We start from the raw sequence: 16,513 nt of genomic DNA, 5'->3' as shown, positions 1-16,513 counted from the left end.
CTTGACTTAACATCCTTCTTAACATCCCTATACAATGAAAATACAAACTAACTGAGAATAGAAAAAAGTGATTGAAGCATTAAATGTACAAATTACAAATCTGTTCCAGATAGACTTACATTAAATAAAATACCCTTTTCAGTAGAGATTTATAGTGAATGACTGTGCATTCTCGGAAGCTTCAAGACATCTAGCAAAGGGCTGAGAATTTACATCTGATCACAATCTAATGGATTTCTTATCACCAGTCTATGAGCTGTGCTAAGCATGTCATTAGTGTCATTTGTGCAGGAACTAATTTTGTTTGGGAAAAGGGTGAGAAGCAAGCTCTAGCCTCAATTCTGAGTTCATTACAACTTCTCAGAAATCTCAGCAGCTGTGTATTTAGTACAGTTTCAGAAAAGGAAATATGTTAAGGTTAAGGAGGCAACTCTTTGGAACTTCAGACACTTTTTTTTTTTTTTTTTTTTTTACTGTATATATGTGGAACGCTCCATCTACAATGAGCAGTTGTGAAGAGGTTCTTGCTCAGGATAACATGGTCACGAACTTGGATGACTCAGAGGGGCAAAGAGGAAGCTTGAGGACTAGGGAGGAGGGCTTCCTTTTGATTTAAGTTGGAGACAGACTTATAACACAGTCTGTGGGCCTGCAGCCTTCTCCTGTCATCTGTTATAAATCTTCATGTGGTCTTCAACTTTATTGCCCAAGTCCTCCTTGTCCCACAAATGATGTTTTATTCTGCAGTTTCAATATTCAGGGGAGCATCAGAATTCAGAGGATCGGTAAACAGAGTTTAATCCCCAAACAACATCCTTCCGTGTCCTCAGGGGGGCCCATCCAGTGCCATCAACCGAAGGTTCTCTCAGGAAGCTTAGACATGTAGTTTGGCTTTATGTTCTGCAACCTCTTTAACAGTCTGTCTCTCACAGCAGCCCTCTGAGCAGAGCTGGAGGTGATGGCTGGTGCCCGGAACCCTGTGAGGTCCTCATCCTGCTTCAGTATGCTTGCCTGTGCCAGCATTATTGCCCCCTTTACCCTGGGCATCCCAGACAGGCGAAACAAGGCCCTTCACCTTCTGAGATGGGCTTGCTGTTAATGTAGTTTTAGAGAAAGTCATACTACTTAACCAAGTAGCTTAATTCTGTTTATGGCAACAATGGTGCTTTTGAAAACATGTAAGATTCCCCCCACCTTTGGATGTATAATGATTCTTAATTAATTTGGAAATCAGAAAAAGTTACTTTTGACTTTGTGGGCATTAAAAAAGTCAGTTAAAAGAAGGAGTAGTTAGCACTTAAAAATTTCTTATCTACTTTAAAAACAGCCTATGTAATTTTTGTAGATGGTCCTAAATATGTTTCCTCTATTATAATTGAGTTTAAAAAAAAGGAAAAAAAGTCATGTTTAGTTAAAGGAGAAGTTCTTTGTTACTGTAGTAAAACACCCAGAATATCTATATCTTCTAAATCTATTAAGCAATTTGAAGTCTCTTTTTTTGGGCATGTTTGTTTTCCTTTAAATATAGCATTACTAAACATGGGATAAGGATGTAACTTGTTGAATTGACAATAGTTTTTAAACTTCTTGTTTAAAAGTGCCACAAAATTCTGCTTCAGTAATAAGCATTGATATGTAAAATTAAAAGATATCCAGGGCTTTTTTTTTTTTTTTTGGGTGACTAGCTGTAAAATAAATCTGAAAAATTATAAAAATTGTGAATGGAGATTTAGCGTTTTAAATCTCTTTTCTTTTAAATCTCTTTTCCTTCTTGCCCTCCTAACCCAGGGTGGTAGCTGCTTCTGCAGTTGTTTATCTTGAGCCTCCCTAGGCTTCCTCTATAGCCTGCCAGCCTTGCAATATCTGTGTAACCGACTCCTATGTTAGATCCCTTATATTAAAAAAGATGTAAGGTTTTAAAATATATAAGGGATGGTGTGGGGAGGGAGGAGGGAGGAGGGTTCAGGATGGGGAGCACATGTATACTGGTGGCGGATTCGTTTTGATGTTTAGCAAAACTAATACAGTGTTTGAGGTTTAAAAATAAAATAAAAAAAATATATAATATGTAAATTCCAAAGATGAAACCTCTGTTGGTTGAAGGAAAATATGCATAAATATATTAAATGAGATGAGAGATTTTTGAGAAGATTTTGCTCTGTCTAAACAATTTGTTGTTAATTAAAATGTTTTCATACAGAAATAATCATACATATTTACCAGTATTTGACTGCTGTGTGAATGGTGGACAATACACTAATCATAGGATTGGTTTGACTATTTTAAGGTGTAGTATTAGAACAGGAAGGATAATTTGAATTGTCTCAAAAGAAATCTTGGCTCTATAGTATAAATTATGTTTTTACACTTTTGTAGCACTTGGATTTTTGATGACCTTTTACTGACTGATTTTAAGTGGTTTAATAGGCACACCTTGTACTTTGAAGTGACCTGCCAGAAGTGTGTAAAACTCAAACATTCTCCCGTGGTTTCCAGTCTTACCTTGTGTTGCCCATAATAAAACTACAGTTTTATGACTTTTATGACATCTAATATATAGAAAACAAAATTGTGTGTTTAATATCAGTATTTTTTCTTTTTAGATTATCTGCAATGGTGAAATGAAGTAATTCAAGATGAGCAAGTTAAAAGTGATACCAGAGAAAAGGTATTGTAAGTTTAAATACCAGCATGTATAAATTATAGACATAATACGTGAAGTGATTGTATAAAACTTTTTACTTTAAAATATATTTGTTTAAATGCAGCATCATATATTTATGTTATTTTGTTAATGTTTATTACTGTTTAACTTTTCATTTAAAGCAGGAGTCAGCAAACTTGACACATGGGCCGAATCTGACCTACTGCCTGTTTCCGTGTAGCCTGAGTGGTTTTTACATTTCTAAATGGTTGGGAATAAAAATAAAAATGTGATCATATGAAATTCAAATTTCAGTGTACATAAACAGAATTTTACTAGAACATAACATTTTGTATATTGTATGGCTACTGAATTTCTTTCCTTACGTAAGACTTGATCAAAGCACATCAGTTTCCATAGAAAATTTATTATATATTTTCTATCTTTAAAGGCTTCTATGGATGCTCTTTTTAGTTTATTTTTTGCCCCCTTTAGATTTTTTCTCAACTATGAAGTATCTATTAAACATGTTTATGTACCTAACTCAGTGCTGAATCTGGGAGAGTAGAAAAGAAACGTACACTTAATGCAGTGCTTTGCAGAAAAAGTGTTGAGCACGTTCTAAAGATGTAAAATGAGCCCTATTCTCTTTCTACATGAGGCTTATAACCTGATGAGAACACCTGAACAAATGCAGTATAGTGGTTTAATCAGTATATACTGAAGTGTTAAATTTTGAGATCCATAGAATTTTTTTTTAATATAAATTTATTTATTTTAATTGGAGGTTAATTACTTTACAATATTGTATTGTTTTTGCCATACATCCACATGAATCCACCACAGGTGTATATGTGTTTCCCATCCTGAACCCCCCTCCCTCCTCCCTCCCCATACCATCCCTCTGGGTCATCCCAGTGCATCAGCCCCAAGCATCCAGTATCATGCATCGAACCTGGACTGGCTATTCGTTTCATATATGATATTATACATGTTTCAATGCCATTCTCCCAGATCATCCCACCCTCTCCCTCTCCCACAGAGTCCAAAAGACTGTTCTATACATCTGTGTCTCTTTTGCTGTCTTGCATGCAGGGTTGTCGTTACCATCTTTCTAAATTCCATATATATGCGTTAGTATACCGTATTGATGTTGTTCTTTCTGGCTTACTTCACTCTGTATAATATAGGCTCCAGTTTCATCCACCTCATTAGAACTGATTCAAATGTATTGTTTTTAATGGCTGAGTAATATTCCATTGTGTATATGTACCACAGCTTTCTTATCCATTCATCTGCTGATGGACATCTAGGTTGCTTCCATGTCTTGGCTATTATAAACAGTGCTGCAATGAACATTGGGGTACACGTGTCTCTTTCAATTCTGGTTTCCTCGGTGTGTATGCCCAGCAGTGGGATTGCTGGATCATAAGGCAGTTCTATTTCCAGTTTTTTAAGGAATCTCCACCCTGTTCTCCATAGTGGCTGTACTAGTTTGTATTCCCACCAACAGTGTAAGAGTGTTCCCTTTTCTCCACATCCTCTCCAGCATTTATTGCTTGTAGACTTTTGGATCACAGCCATTCTGACTGGTGTGAAATGATACTTCATTGTGGTTTTGATTTGCATTTCTCTGATTATGAGTGATGTTGAGCATCTTTTCATATGTTTGTTAGCCATCTATATGTCTTCTTTGTAGAAATGTCTGTTTAGTTCTTTGGCCCATTTTTTGATTGGGTCATTTATTTTTCTGGAATTGAGCTGCAGGAGTTGCTTGTATATTTTTGAGATTAGTTGTTTGTCAGTTGCTTCATTTGCTATTATTTTCTCCCATTCTGAAGGCTGTCTTTTCACCTTGCCTATAGTTTCCTTTGTGGTGCAGAAGCTTTTAATTTTAATTAGATCCCATTTGTTTATTGTTTTTATTTCCAATATTCTGGGAGGTGGGTCATAGAGGATCCTGCTGTGATTTATGTCAGAGAGTGTTTTACCTATGTTCTCCTCTAGGAGTTTTATAGTTTCTGGTCTTATGTTTAGATCTTTAATCCATTTTGAGTTTATTTTTGTGTATGGTGTTAGAAAGTGTTCTAGTTTCATTCTTTTACAAGTGGTTGACCAGTTTTCCCAGCACCAGTTGTTAAGAGATTGTCTTTAATCCATTGTATATTCTTGCCTCCTTTGTCAAAGATAAGGTGTCCATAGGTGTGTGGATTTATCTCTGGGCTTTCTATTTTGTTCCATTGATCTATATTTCTGTCTTTGTGCCAGTACCATACTGTCTTGATAACTGTGGCTTTGTAGTAGAGCCTGAAGTCAGGCAGGTTGATTCCTCCAGTTCCATTCTTCTTTCTCAAGCTTGCTTTGGCTATTCGAGGTTTTTGTAATTCCTATACACTAATAATGAGAAAATAGAAAGAGAAATTAATGAAACAATTCCATTCACCATTGCAACGAAAAGAATAAAATACTTAGGAATATATCTACCTAAAGAAACTAAAGACCTATACATAGAAAACTATAGAACACTGGTGAAAGAAATCAAAGAGGACACTAATAGATGGAGAAATATACCATGTTCATGGATTGGAAGAATCAATATAGTGAAAATGAGTATACTACTCAAAGCAATTTATAGATTCAATGCAATCCCTATCAAGCTACCAACAGTATTTTTCACGGAGCTAGAACAAATAATTTCACAATTTATATGGAGATCCATAGAGTTTTATCTTTCTAGCTTTCTTGTTCAAGTGTCTGTACTGCAAGAGTTCTGCCTTATTCAGAGCTCTGATCTATTGACTCATCATCACTTCCTCTCTTGTGAAGTGAAAGTCGCTCAGTCGTGTCCAATTCTTTGCAACTCCATGGACTATACAGTCCATGGAATTCTCCAGGCCAGAATACTCAAGTTGGTAGCTGTTCCCTTCTCCAGGGGATCTTCCCAACCCAGGAATCAAACCAGGATCTCCTGCATTGCAGGTGGATTCTTTGCCAACTGAGCTATCAGGGAAGCCCCTGTCTTGCCCAGTGTAGGATCCATTGTTCATCATTCCAGTCCTGAGAATACCTGAAATGTTTTTACCTCACTTTGTGTTTTTTCATCACACATACCTGACAAAGTCTTTTTCCTGGATAGACCTTTACTGAGTGACTGAGTGATATTGGAGGATGAATTAACTTAGAAGATATTACTAAAATGATTATTGATAATCAGCCTGAACTGAGCCCGGCAATATTAGCTACTCTGGTTCTAAATTTTGGAATGACTGTTTTATACTTTTCAAACATTTGAAATTGTCAGATGTATATGTACATATTCTCAGAAGTTGACCTAATCTTAGAGATAATACAATTTATTGTCCTCATATTTCTTGTGCAAAATTTGCTCGTTCCCCTTAATTTGATTCTATCCTTTGCTTACCCTCTTGTTACTTTTTGCTACAAAGGATGTGTCTCTTTTCTTGGTCTTTTAATCATTAGTATTTTACTCTATTGAATCTTTAATTCCTCCATTCCATATCATTTAAATCAGTCTGGGCTTTCCCATGTTTAGACTGCAGTGTTCTGTTATTGGGCTTCCCTGGTAGCTCAAGCACAGTACAGTACAGTTCTGTTAATACACAATTTATCTGATTTCCTCAAGAGCCAAAAAGTTTTAAATAGCCTATAAATGCAATCTGCATCTCATTTCACACTCTCCAATCACTCTTGTTTAGTTCCTGCCTTATCCACTATACCAACAGTACGTGTTAAGGTCACCTATGAATTTTTAAATAGCTTTATTGAGATATAATCATCTTATAAAAAGCTAAACATAGTTTGATAAGTTTGGCTTATGTATAATGGTTAAATCATTATCTCAGTGAAAATAATGAACATATTTATCATGCTCAGTAACTACCTATAAATGGAATGGCTGAAGTATATGGTAGGTCTGTGTTTCTTTTTAGGAAACTTAACAATGATCTGTTTTACAAAGACATTAATACCATCTTATAGTCTCTCCAACAGTGTGTGAAAAGTCTAGTTCTTCTGTATTCTTACCAACACTTGTTATGGTCATTCTTTTTAAATTCTTACGATCATTCTTTTAAAATTGTAGCTGTCTAGTAGGGGTATATTGATATCTCATTGTGATTTTAATTTGCATTTCCCTAATGGCTGATGATGTTGAACATCAATTCATGAGTTATTTGGTGCATTATCTTTTAGCATAGCTTATTTGGTGATGTCTCTTTGCAAATCTTCCAATTTTTGAAATTTTAGTGTTTTAATAATTGGGTTTTAGGGTTTTTTTTTTTAATATTATGGATTCAAGTTGTTTATCAGAGACTTGAATTGCAAGCATTTTCTTTCAGTTGCACTTTTTTCCTTCATATTTTCTCCCATTCTGTGTGTTGTCGTCTCTCTCTCTCAGTTTCTCTCTCTTTAATATTTATTTATTTATTGGCTGCGTCAGGTCTTAGTTGCATCATGCAGGATCTTTCCTTGTGTCACATTGTGTCACATGACTCTCTAGTTGTGACGCGGGGCTCAGTTGCTCCAAGGCATGTGGGTTCTTAATTCCTGGTCCAGGGTTCAATCCTGAGTCTCCTGCATTGCAAGGTGGATTGTTAACTGCTGGACCACCAGGGAAATTCCTATGTAGTATCTTCTAAGATCAGAAGTTTTAAATTTAGGTGATTTTCATTTGTTTATTTGTTATTTTATGGGTTATGCTTTTAGAGTTATATCTAAGAAATATTTGCATAACCCATATTATCAATATTTTCTCTTACGTTTCTTCCAGTTTTTTATTGTTTTAGATTTTACATTTAGGTCTGTGCTCCTATTTGGGTTAATTTTTATATGGTGTGAGGTGTGGATAGAACATTTTTTTTTGGCATTTGGATATCTGATTGTTCAGCACCATTTTTAGAAAGACTATCCTTTCTCCACTGAGTTTCCTTTGTACCTGTATCAAAAGTCAGTTATTTGTAAAAGTGTAGATCTGTTATACTCAGTTTTGTTCTGTTGATCAGGATGTCTAGCTTAATGCCTGTGCCTTACGGCATTTAATTATTATATAAGAAGTAGCTAGAGAAATAGTTCTCTTCCAGTTAGAAGAATATCATTTTCTAAACTTACATAGTTAACTATTTAACTATTTCTACAAAGGAATGATAGTGAAATTTTCATTTTTCATTGTCCTTTGCTCAACAAAAAAGAAAAATAAACTTTTGTGTTCAGTATTTGGAAACAATAAAAACGTGATTAAAGCAAAAGTAGTAAAAATAAATAAAAATTAAAGAGTTAGAAATAAGGAACAACCATTTCTGAAAGATAATGTACATATTTTGGAAATAATACCATATTGTTTGAAATTAAGTCTTATTTACTAAGACTACTGATTAAGTTTAAAACTTTGGTATATTTTAATGAATTTTTTGCTGTCAGATGTTTATAGCTTATTTATGAAGACATGTTTGTTACCTGTATGCAATTTACATTTTATTATGAGACGGTAAATAAAATTTATTTGCAATGTGAAGATAGTTTCTTTAGCTCTTGCAGTTGCTTGGGAAATTATTTGTTGCAGGATGTATATACCATTGCGATTTTTGTAACATATAAAAAATTTATATTTTTAAGAAAATAGCTGTAAGACTGTCTGTAAACTCAGAGAATCAAAAGCAGTAGGAGACCACTACAGTGAAACAAATATTTGTGATAGTGTCTTTAAAATATACATTGGAAAGTTAACTTGACTTGATATACTCCACAGAAGTCATGTTTTCAATTCCCTAATGTTCTAACTATTCAAGTAATTAACGTTATCAGTTATAAATGTAACCTCCCGAGGTTGATTTTGGTCTCATTTTGATTCACCTCAAAATAGGGCAAGGGAGGGAAGATTAGTTCTTATCTGAGTCTTTTTATTTAACAGTTTTCTGCTTTGCTGAAAAATTGTAGCTTAAATTGTTCATTAAATAGCTGTATAGCTTGTTTGTTTTTTCTCCTTTACGCTTGGATTTGCCAAACTCTAAAAATCATTGACTCAGTGGTAAAGAATCTGCCTGCTAAGAGGAGATGCAGGTTCAATCCCTGGGTCAGGAAGATTCCCTGGAGAAGGAAATGGCAACTCAATCCAGTACTCTTGTCTGGAAAATCCTGTGGACAGAAGAGCCTGGTGGGCTACAGTCCATGGGGTCACAGAGTCCTATTAAACCAAGAGAAAAAATCATTCAATAGGTAGAACTGCCCTCTAGTGTTCACCCTACAGTTCTCTCAACATTAGTGTCAACCGTCTTACATTTTTAGATCTGAGTTGGAGGTGGCTTGAAATATTTTGTTCAGTTTTTATTCTGTCAGTGAGAAAAGTAAAAAATAGGAACATCAGCTTGCTTATTACGTTGTTCTTAATTTCCATTTGTTTGCCTTCCTTCAAAAAATTCATGCATACATCTGTAATTTGTAAGAGTATGATTCTTAGAATCACTTAATTGCAAGCTGTTTTATTTGGTAGCAGTGTAATTTAATTTAAAAATTTAAGAGTTACTGAAAAAAAAACTCTCACTTTGGAATGGAACAGAAGACGTGTTATGATCAGTGTGTTTCGTATGTTTTTGGATATTTTTAATAGTAGATGTTCTACCTACTGAAAAATGCTAACAGATGACCTTAAAGAGAAATATTATTGGAGAAAACAAACAAAAAACCCCCTAATTATTAAATTTCAGAATTCCGATTTCCATAATGCAAATTTCCCTTACATCTAAGTTACAGAATTGTTTTTAAAGATGTATTTCCTCTCTAGTGTTCAGACTCTGGTGTCTTAATACCATTTCTTACCAAAAAAACCCGGGGCTTTTTGGAGAAAGGGTTGATTCTAGATCAGAGCACAAAATGTACAAGAGAAGTTTGGAACAAGAGTTCTCAAACTTTGGCTAAGAACCCCCTTGTGGTCTTAAATTAATGGAGACTCCAAAAAGCTTTTGTTGATGTAGGTTACTTGATGTATTGATATTTACCATATTGTATATATAATATCAATATTGCCATTTATATTATGATATAGCAATATAATTATATGTAATATAGTAATACTACCATATTATAAATTAAAATTGAGAAATTATTTCATTAAAAAATAGTAATCTAATTATAACAGTATTATTATTGTGTGTAATAATATTTTTACTAAAATAAGTTTTCAAAATAGTTAGAAGGTGGCATTTAAAATACTTTTTTTTTCCAATTTTTTTAATTTTAATTTTTTGGTCATGCTACACAGCATGTGGGGTCTTAGTTTCCCTACTAAGGATTGAATCCATGTCCCAGGCTTGGAATCCTGGTGTCTTTAACTACTGGACTGCCAGGGAAATCCATAAAGTGGAATGTTTTATTAAATTTTTGCACATTTCTTCAATGTCTGGCTTAACAGAAGACAGCTGGATTCTCTTGTTTGCTTCTGAGTTCAGTGTGTCATATATTAGTATACATATTATATATGTTGTTGTGCTCAGTCATGTCCAACTCTGTGACCCCATGGACTGCAGCACGCCAGGCTTCCCTGTCCTTCACTGTCTTCCGGAGTTTGCTCAAACTCGTGTACATTGAGTCAGTGGTCAGTGGACATCCTCTGCCGCCCTCTTCTCCTTTTGCCTTTGTCTTTCCCAGCATCAGGGTCTTTTCCAGTGAGTTGGCTCTTCATATCAGGTGGCCAAAGTATTGGAGCTTTAGCTTCAGCATCAGTCTTTCCAATGACTATTCAGGGTTGATTTCCTTTAGGATTAATTGCTATGATCTCCTTGCAGTCCAAGGGATTCTCAAGAGCCTTCTCCAGCACCATAATTTGAAGGCATCAATTCTTCAGTGCGCAGCCTTCTTAATGGTCCAGCTTTCACGTCAGTACATGAGGAGCTTTGACTATATGGACCTTTGTTGGCAAAGTGATGTCTTTGCTATTTAATACACTATCTAGTTTTGTCATAGCTTTCCTTTCACGGAGCAGGCATCTTTTAATTTCATGGCTGCAGTCACCATCTGCAGTGATTTTGGAACCCAATAAAATCTATCACCACTTCTACTTTTCCCCTTCTATTTGCCATGAAGTAATGGAACTGGATGCCATGGTCTTAGTTTTTTGAATGTTGAGTTTCAAGCCAGCTTTTTCACTCTCCTCTTTCACTCTCATCAGGATACTCTTCAGTTCCTCTTCACTTTCTGCCATTAGAATGGTATCATCTGCACATCTGAGGTTGTTGATATTTCTCCCAGTAGTCTTCATTCAAACTTGTGATTCATCTAGCCTGGCATTTTGCATGATGTACTCTGCATGTAAATTATGCAGATATCTGAATATTGACACACTTTATTACACAGTTTCTAAAAATTATATTTATTAATATCACCACTGATTTTTTCATGAAATTTTTTAAGTAGGGGAAGCTGTCAAGGTCATGATAGTAGATCTTTGTTTTCCAAATAATGATTATATATGGAGAGAAGTGGATGGATTTGAGATGTTTAGAGATAGAGCTGATAATGAGTTGAGTGTGGGAAAGGGAATCTGGATTTTTGTCCTGAGCAACTGATGGTTTATGTGAGTTTGGGAAAGTTACAATCGAAGAGGAGTAGGATTGAGGCTGGAATTAAATGTAGGAGCTGGGCAGTGTATTGATTTTGCAGCTGTGGGGTTGCATAAGGTTGCTTGGGGCAATAGAGTAGGGAGAGTGAGGAGAAGAGGGCTGAGTATAGAGCTCTGGGGGGTCTTCAGCATCTAGAGATTTGTGGGAGGAGGAGCCATGAGAGGAGATCTAGAAGAAGTGGCCATAGGATGAAACTCAGGTGTGTGTGGAGCCATTAAAGCCCAAAGAGGAAAGTGTAGACAGAGGAGCTGACTTGGACAGCGGTGAGTATGAAAAGAAAAGCTGTGACTGCAGGAGGTTTTGGGGAGACCTCACAGTGTTAGACACTAAACTTTGAAAAAGTGAGCAGTATGTGGTAGGACAAGTACAGACATCTTCAAGGAATAGCTGAGAAGTGGGGTGCTAATTAGTGGGAGCTCCTAGATCGTGTTGTGTGCCAAAGGGTATGATGCAGTTGCATGGGAGAGCTAAATGATGAATCAGAGGAGGATCAACTGGAAGGAGCAAATACACTAGAAATGCAAGAAGGGCCGGGGTTAGGCATACAAGTGGAGGCATTGTTCTTTGTGTCTCAATATACCAGCAAAAGAAGCCTTTTAAAAGCAAGTCAGAGCACATCACTCTTCTCAAAAACTTCCCATCTCATTTAGTTGAAAAAAGTCAACATCTGTACAGTGGCCTACAAGGCTCTGAATGATGGTGCTGTCTTCTGCATCACCCCCAACTCTAAGTCTGCTGCTGTTCTTAACTGAACACAGCAGGCATGGTCCTGCCTTGGCGATTTGATGATTGTGATAGCTCTTTCTGTGGGTATCTGCACCACTCGTTATCTTACTCCTTTCAGGCCTTTCCCTAAATGGTGCTCTCTCGAGGTTTTTCCTGACTACGCTCTCCAAAATTGCAGCCATCTGCCTCCTTGCCCCTTTTATCCTCGCAACCTGCTTTTCTCCATAGTGCTTCCCACCACCTTAATACTATTTATATAGTTATTTATGTATTTACCTTGTCTCATTAGAATGTTCACTCTGAGGGGCAGTAATTTTTGTTTGTTTTGTTTACTGTTGATAATATCTAGAATGGTACTGTAAAATGGTACAAAGGTATAATGAATGAGAATAAGAAGAAAGAAAGTGGGAAGAGAATCAGAGAGGTTTAAGGTTGTGCGAAGATAAGTGTTTTCTTCTTTGACTTTATAATAGTTGTGAAGCAGGGTGCTAACTGAAAAATGGAGTTGGGTAGAAGTGATGGTTAGAGTCTGAGGAGAGCATAGAATGTGTAAAAAGTCTGCTTGGTGGAGGGGGGAGGACTGGAAAGGTGAACTTTTAGCATGTGATGGAAGATTGCTTTGCAGGATTGAATGCACCTTCGTGGTTTTTTGAAATAGAATGTTTCTCACTTAAATCAACTGAATGTTTGCAATATTAAGCTCTAAAACAGATTAAGGATATGTGACATGTGTAAATGCTTAATGTTTTTAGAAGGGTAGAATTTTGATTTGTTTTTAACAACTGATCTTCATAGTATTGAATTTACAATTGATGTAGAATGTGCCCTAATTTAAAGTAATATTCTTTTTAGCCTCACCAATAACTCTAGAATTGTGGGACTCCTGGCTCAGCTGGAGAAGATCAATACTGAATCTACAGAATCAGATACTGCCAGATATGTCACATCAAAAATTCTTCATCTGGCTCAGAGTCAAGGTAAGCTTTCGTCTCTTGTTTCTGAAATGCTTTCTTAATTGCTTAAAAGTAGATGCTAAAAATGACAAATATATGATTTTATGTAAAATTCGAACTTTCTATATAGATTCAAGAATTTGAAAACTGAATAACTATGGAAGAAATTGTTTTTCAAAGCGTTATTTCTAAAAATGATTATGATTTCACTCATATATGATTGCCCTCCTTTCCCCATTTTTCAGGCAGCACCTAATTCCAGTACTGCTTGTAGAATGTTGACAAAAAGATGTCAGGTATTATATTAGTTATTAGTATTGTCCCTGCTTTGAAATGCAAGTACTGTCTTTCAGTGATTGGGTGACCTTAGGGAAGTTTTGAACCTGTGGGACTTAGTTGCACTGACTCTGAAATAGAGATAAGAAATATCATGTAATTATCATGAAATTTATATGAGAAGTATATAAAAATGATGTTAAAAGTGTTCAATAAATGATATCTGTAATTAAGCATAATTTATCCAATTTATAAAGCTAGTACTATTGTTGTTGTTGTTAAGTTGTGTCTGACTCTTTGCAACCCCATGGACTGTAGTCCGCCAGGCTCCTCTGTCCATGGGATTTCCCAGGCAAGAATATTGGAGTGGGTTGCTCTTTCCTTCTCCAGGGATTGAACCTACATCTCCTGCTTGGCAGGTGGATTTTCTACCACTGAACCATAGGGTATCAAACCTTGACAGAGTATAAGAGAAGAAAAGTATTAACTTTTCACTAAGGAACATTAATTTGAAAAATCCCAAATAAAACATTAGTAAATCAAGTCTAATTATAATATGAGTAAATATATCAGTATAACATTATTTGTACAGGTCCAATAAAAACCCATGTAATTGTCTCAATAGGAGCTAAAAAAAATTTAAGATTTTTAAGATTTTCTTAAATTTTTTTAAATTTAAGAAATTTAGGATTCCAAAATCTGTGCTTGATTTAAAAAGGAAAAAGACACCTTGATTTTTCTTTTTCTAAATAAGGGTAAGTCAACAGCTGCCTTAATATTTGACAGTGACACATTGAAAGCATTCTGTTAAAATTAAGATCCAGACAATTCACAGTTATTTTAGTTTACTGGTTTTTTATTATTGCATTATTCTAGAGGTATAGGTAATTGAAGTAAGATGTTCAGCAAGCATTTACTGTGTTCAGGAAGCTGGTATTTATTAACCTATCTTCGTGGTCATGGGCCCTTATTTTATTTTGGTAACTTATTCCTATGTAGCCCATTTAAGGAATATTTGACAGCATCCCCAAACCTAGGAGAGATCTTTGCATTTGTTTCTAGCAAAATCTTTTAATTCAGAAAGTTGCTATACTGGATTCTAGCCTTTGTAAATATTGTGCTTGTCAACTAAGGTAAATGTGTAAGGATAGTCACTGTATTAGTGCAAAGATAGGTATACCTAGTACATTCACTGTCTTCTCGTAAGAAATAACTCCTTAAACAAAACAAAGCACCTCAGCAAAAACCAAGAGAAGACAACTTTTTAAACCTATAGATACTACTTATGTTTAACTGCTCTCGTGACTGCAGATTCTTCCCATCACATTCTAGAAGCCCCTACTCCAACACCATCACTAAAAATTCACCTAGTCCTACAACTACCATACACTGTCCTTTTCCTCACCCTGCCACCCACCAGTGGGGGAGCCAGCCCTTGAATACTGCCCCCTGAGGTTATGTAATCCAATGACTCTGTTTATAGTTGACACAGTATAAATTAGTAAAGATTGTCCTGTCATCTATCCATTTTAGAGAGAATGATTGGGAATTTATGGCTCAAAGAAGAAGAAATACAAATAGCCAATAAACATATATTAGAAGTCAGGAATTACTAATGAAAACAATGAAGTTATTTCTCATTAGTTACTTTGGCAGAAATTAGAGAATGACAATATCCAGTAGTGTTGAAGGCATGGAAAATAGTGTATTCTCATACACTGTAGGTGGTGTAATGATTATTATAGGCTTTGGAGAAAAGAATCTGGCAATGTTATTAAGATTTAAAGTGCACTTGCTATTTTATTTAACACTTCACGCTCAGAAACCTGAGTGAAATAAAAGTCATATTATAAAAAGACTGTTTGGAGATGTTTCAGTGTGTATGTAAAATCGGAGTTCAAGAAATCACCTGAAATATCCAACAATGAGAAAATGGTTGAATTAATTTTGATATAGCCAAACTGTGGGACTGTATAACTACATTATACAACTATTATCAGTAATTAATTATTTATGATATATGATATGGCTCATATGTGTAAGTACAGAGAGTCCTCAGAGATGCTGCATGTTTGATTTAAAGCAAACATTACAATAGGGTGAGTCAAGTGAAGTTTTTGGTTCCAGGAATAGATTCCATCTCAAGAAACCACTTTCTTTGCTTATCTGTAAGAACAGCTCCTCATCTGTTAACATTTTATCATGAGAATGCAGCAATTCTGCAGATCATATCTTCAGGATCCACTTTTAATTCTAGTTCTCTTGCTATTTCTACCACATCTGCAGTTACTTCCTCCTCTGAAGTCTTGAACCCCTCAAAGTCATCCATGAAGGTTGAAATCATCTTCTTCCAAACTTCTGTGTATGTTGATGTTTTGACCTCTTCTAATGAATCACAAATGTTCTTAATGGCATCTAGAATGGTGAACTCTTTCTAGAAGGTTTTTAATTGACTTTGCCTAGATCTATCAGAGGAATCACTACATATGACAGCTACAGCCTTATGAAATGTATTTCTTAAATAGGAAGACTTGAAAGGCAAAATTATTCCTTGATCCATGGATTGTAGAGTGAATGTTGTGTTAGCAGGCATGAAAACAACACTAATCTTGTATATCTTCATCAGACCTCTGGAGTGAGAAGGTGCATCATCAATGAGCAGTCCCATTTTGAAAAAAATCTTTTCTTTTTTTTTGAGTAGTAACCCTCAACAGTGGGTTTTAAAATAGTCAGTAAACCTTGCTGGAGACCATGTACCCTCATTCAGGCATCATTGTTCCATTGATAGAGTACGGGCAGAGAAGATTGAGCTTAATTCTTAAGGGCCCTAGGGTTTTTGGAATTGTAAATGAACATTGGTTTCATCTTCAAGTCACAAGATGGCATTAGTTTCTAATAAGAGAAGCTTTAAAATCAGGCATTGACTTTTCCTCCCTAGGTATGAAAGCCTTGGATAGCTTCTTCCTCCTATATAAGTATATTTTGTTTATGTTGAAAGTTGTTTCATGTAGCCAACTCACTGCAGCTGCTACATCAGCACTTGCTGCTTTACTTCGCACTTTTATGTTATAGAGGCAACTTCTTTCATTAAGCCTCAAAAATTAAGCCTCTGCTAGCTTTAAACATTTCTTCTGCAGGAAAAAGTATTACATGCAAATGGAAATCTAAAGAAAGCTAGGGTAGCAATATTTGTATCAGACAAAATAAAATAAATCAGACAAATAAAAAATAAATCAGACAAAGTAGACTTTAAAGACAGAAAAGGACTTAACATGTTGATCAAG

The 16,513-nt window shown here is 35.4% G+C and overlaps 1 protein-coding gene across 6 annotated transcripts in view; it reads left to right on the top strand.

The window, feature by feature from the left end:
- AGTPBP1 (ATP/GTP binding carboxypeptidase 1) overlaps positions 1 to 16,513 on the top strand; it is a 194,384-nt gene that overhangs the window by 28,228 nt on the left and 149,643 nt on the right. For 5 of the 6 annotated variants that reach the window (XM_025281964.2, XM_025281965.2, XM_025281962.2 and 2 more), the window contains 2 exons: positions 2,604 to 2,668; positions 12,853 to 12,977. In XM_025281964.2, the coding sequence (XP_025137749.1) occupies positions 2,637 to 2,668; positions 12,853 to 12,977 (157 nt within the window). In that variant the 5' untranslated portion in view covers positions 2,604 to 2,636. Of the gene's footprint in view, positions 1 to 2,603; positions 2,669 to 12,850; positions 12,978 to 15,515; positions 15,592 to 16,513 lie in introns of those variants that run through there. The other variant, XM_025281966.2, reaches the window with a different exon arrangement.

Source organism: Bubalus bubalis, chromosome 3 (assembly GCF_019923935.1).
Source record: "Bubalus bubalis isolate 160015118507 breed Murrah chromosome 3, NDDB_SH_1, whole genome shotgun sequence".
Lineage (NCBI taxonomy): Eukaryota > Metazoa > Chordata > Mammalia > Artiodactyla > Bovidae > Bubalus > Bubalus bubalis.
The sequence above is the reverse complement of the archived record's forward strand: the minus strand, read 5'-3'. Positions and strand labels throughout refer to the sequence as shown.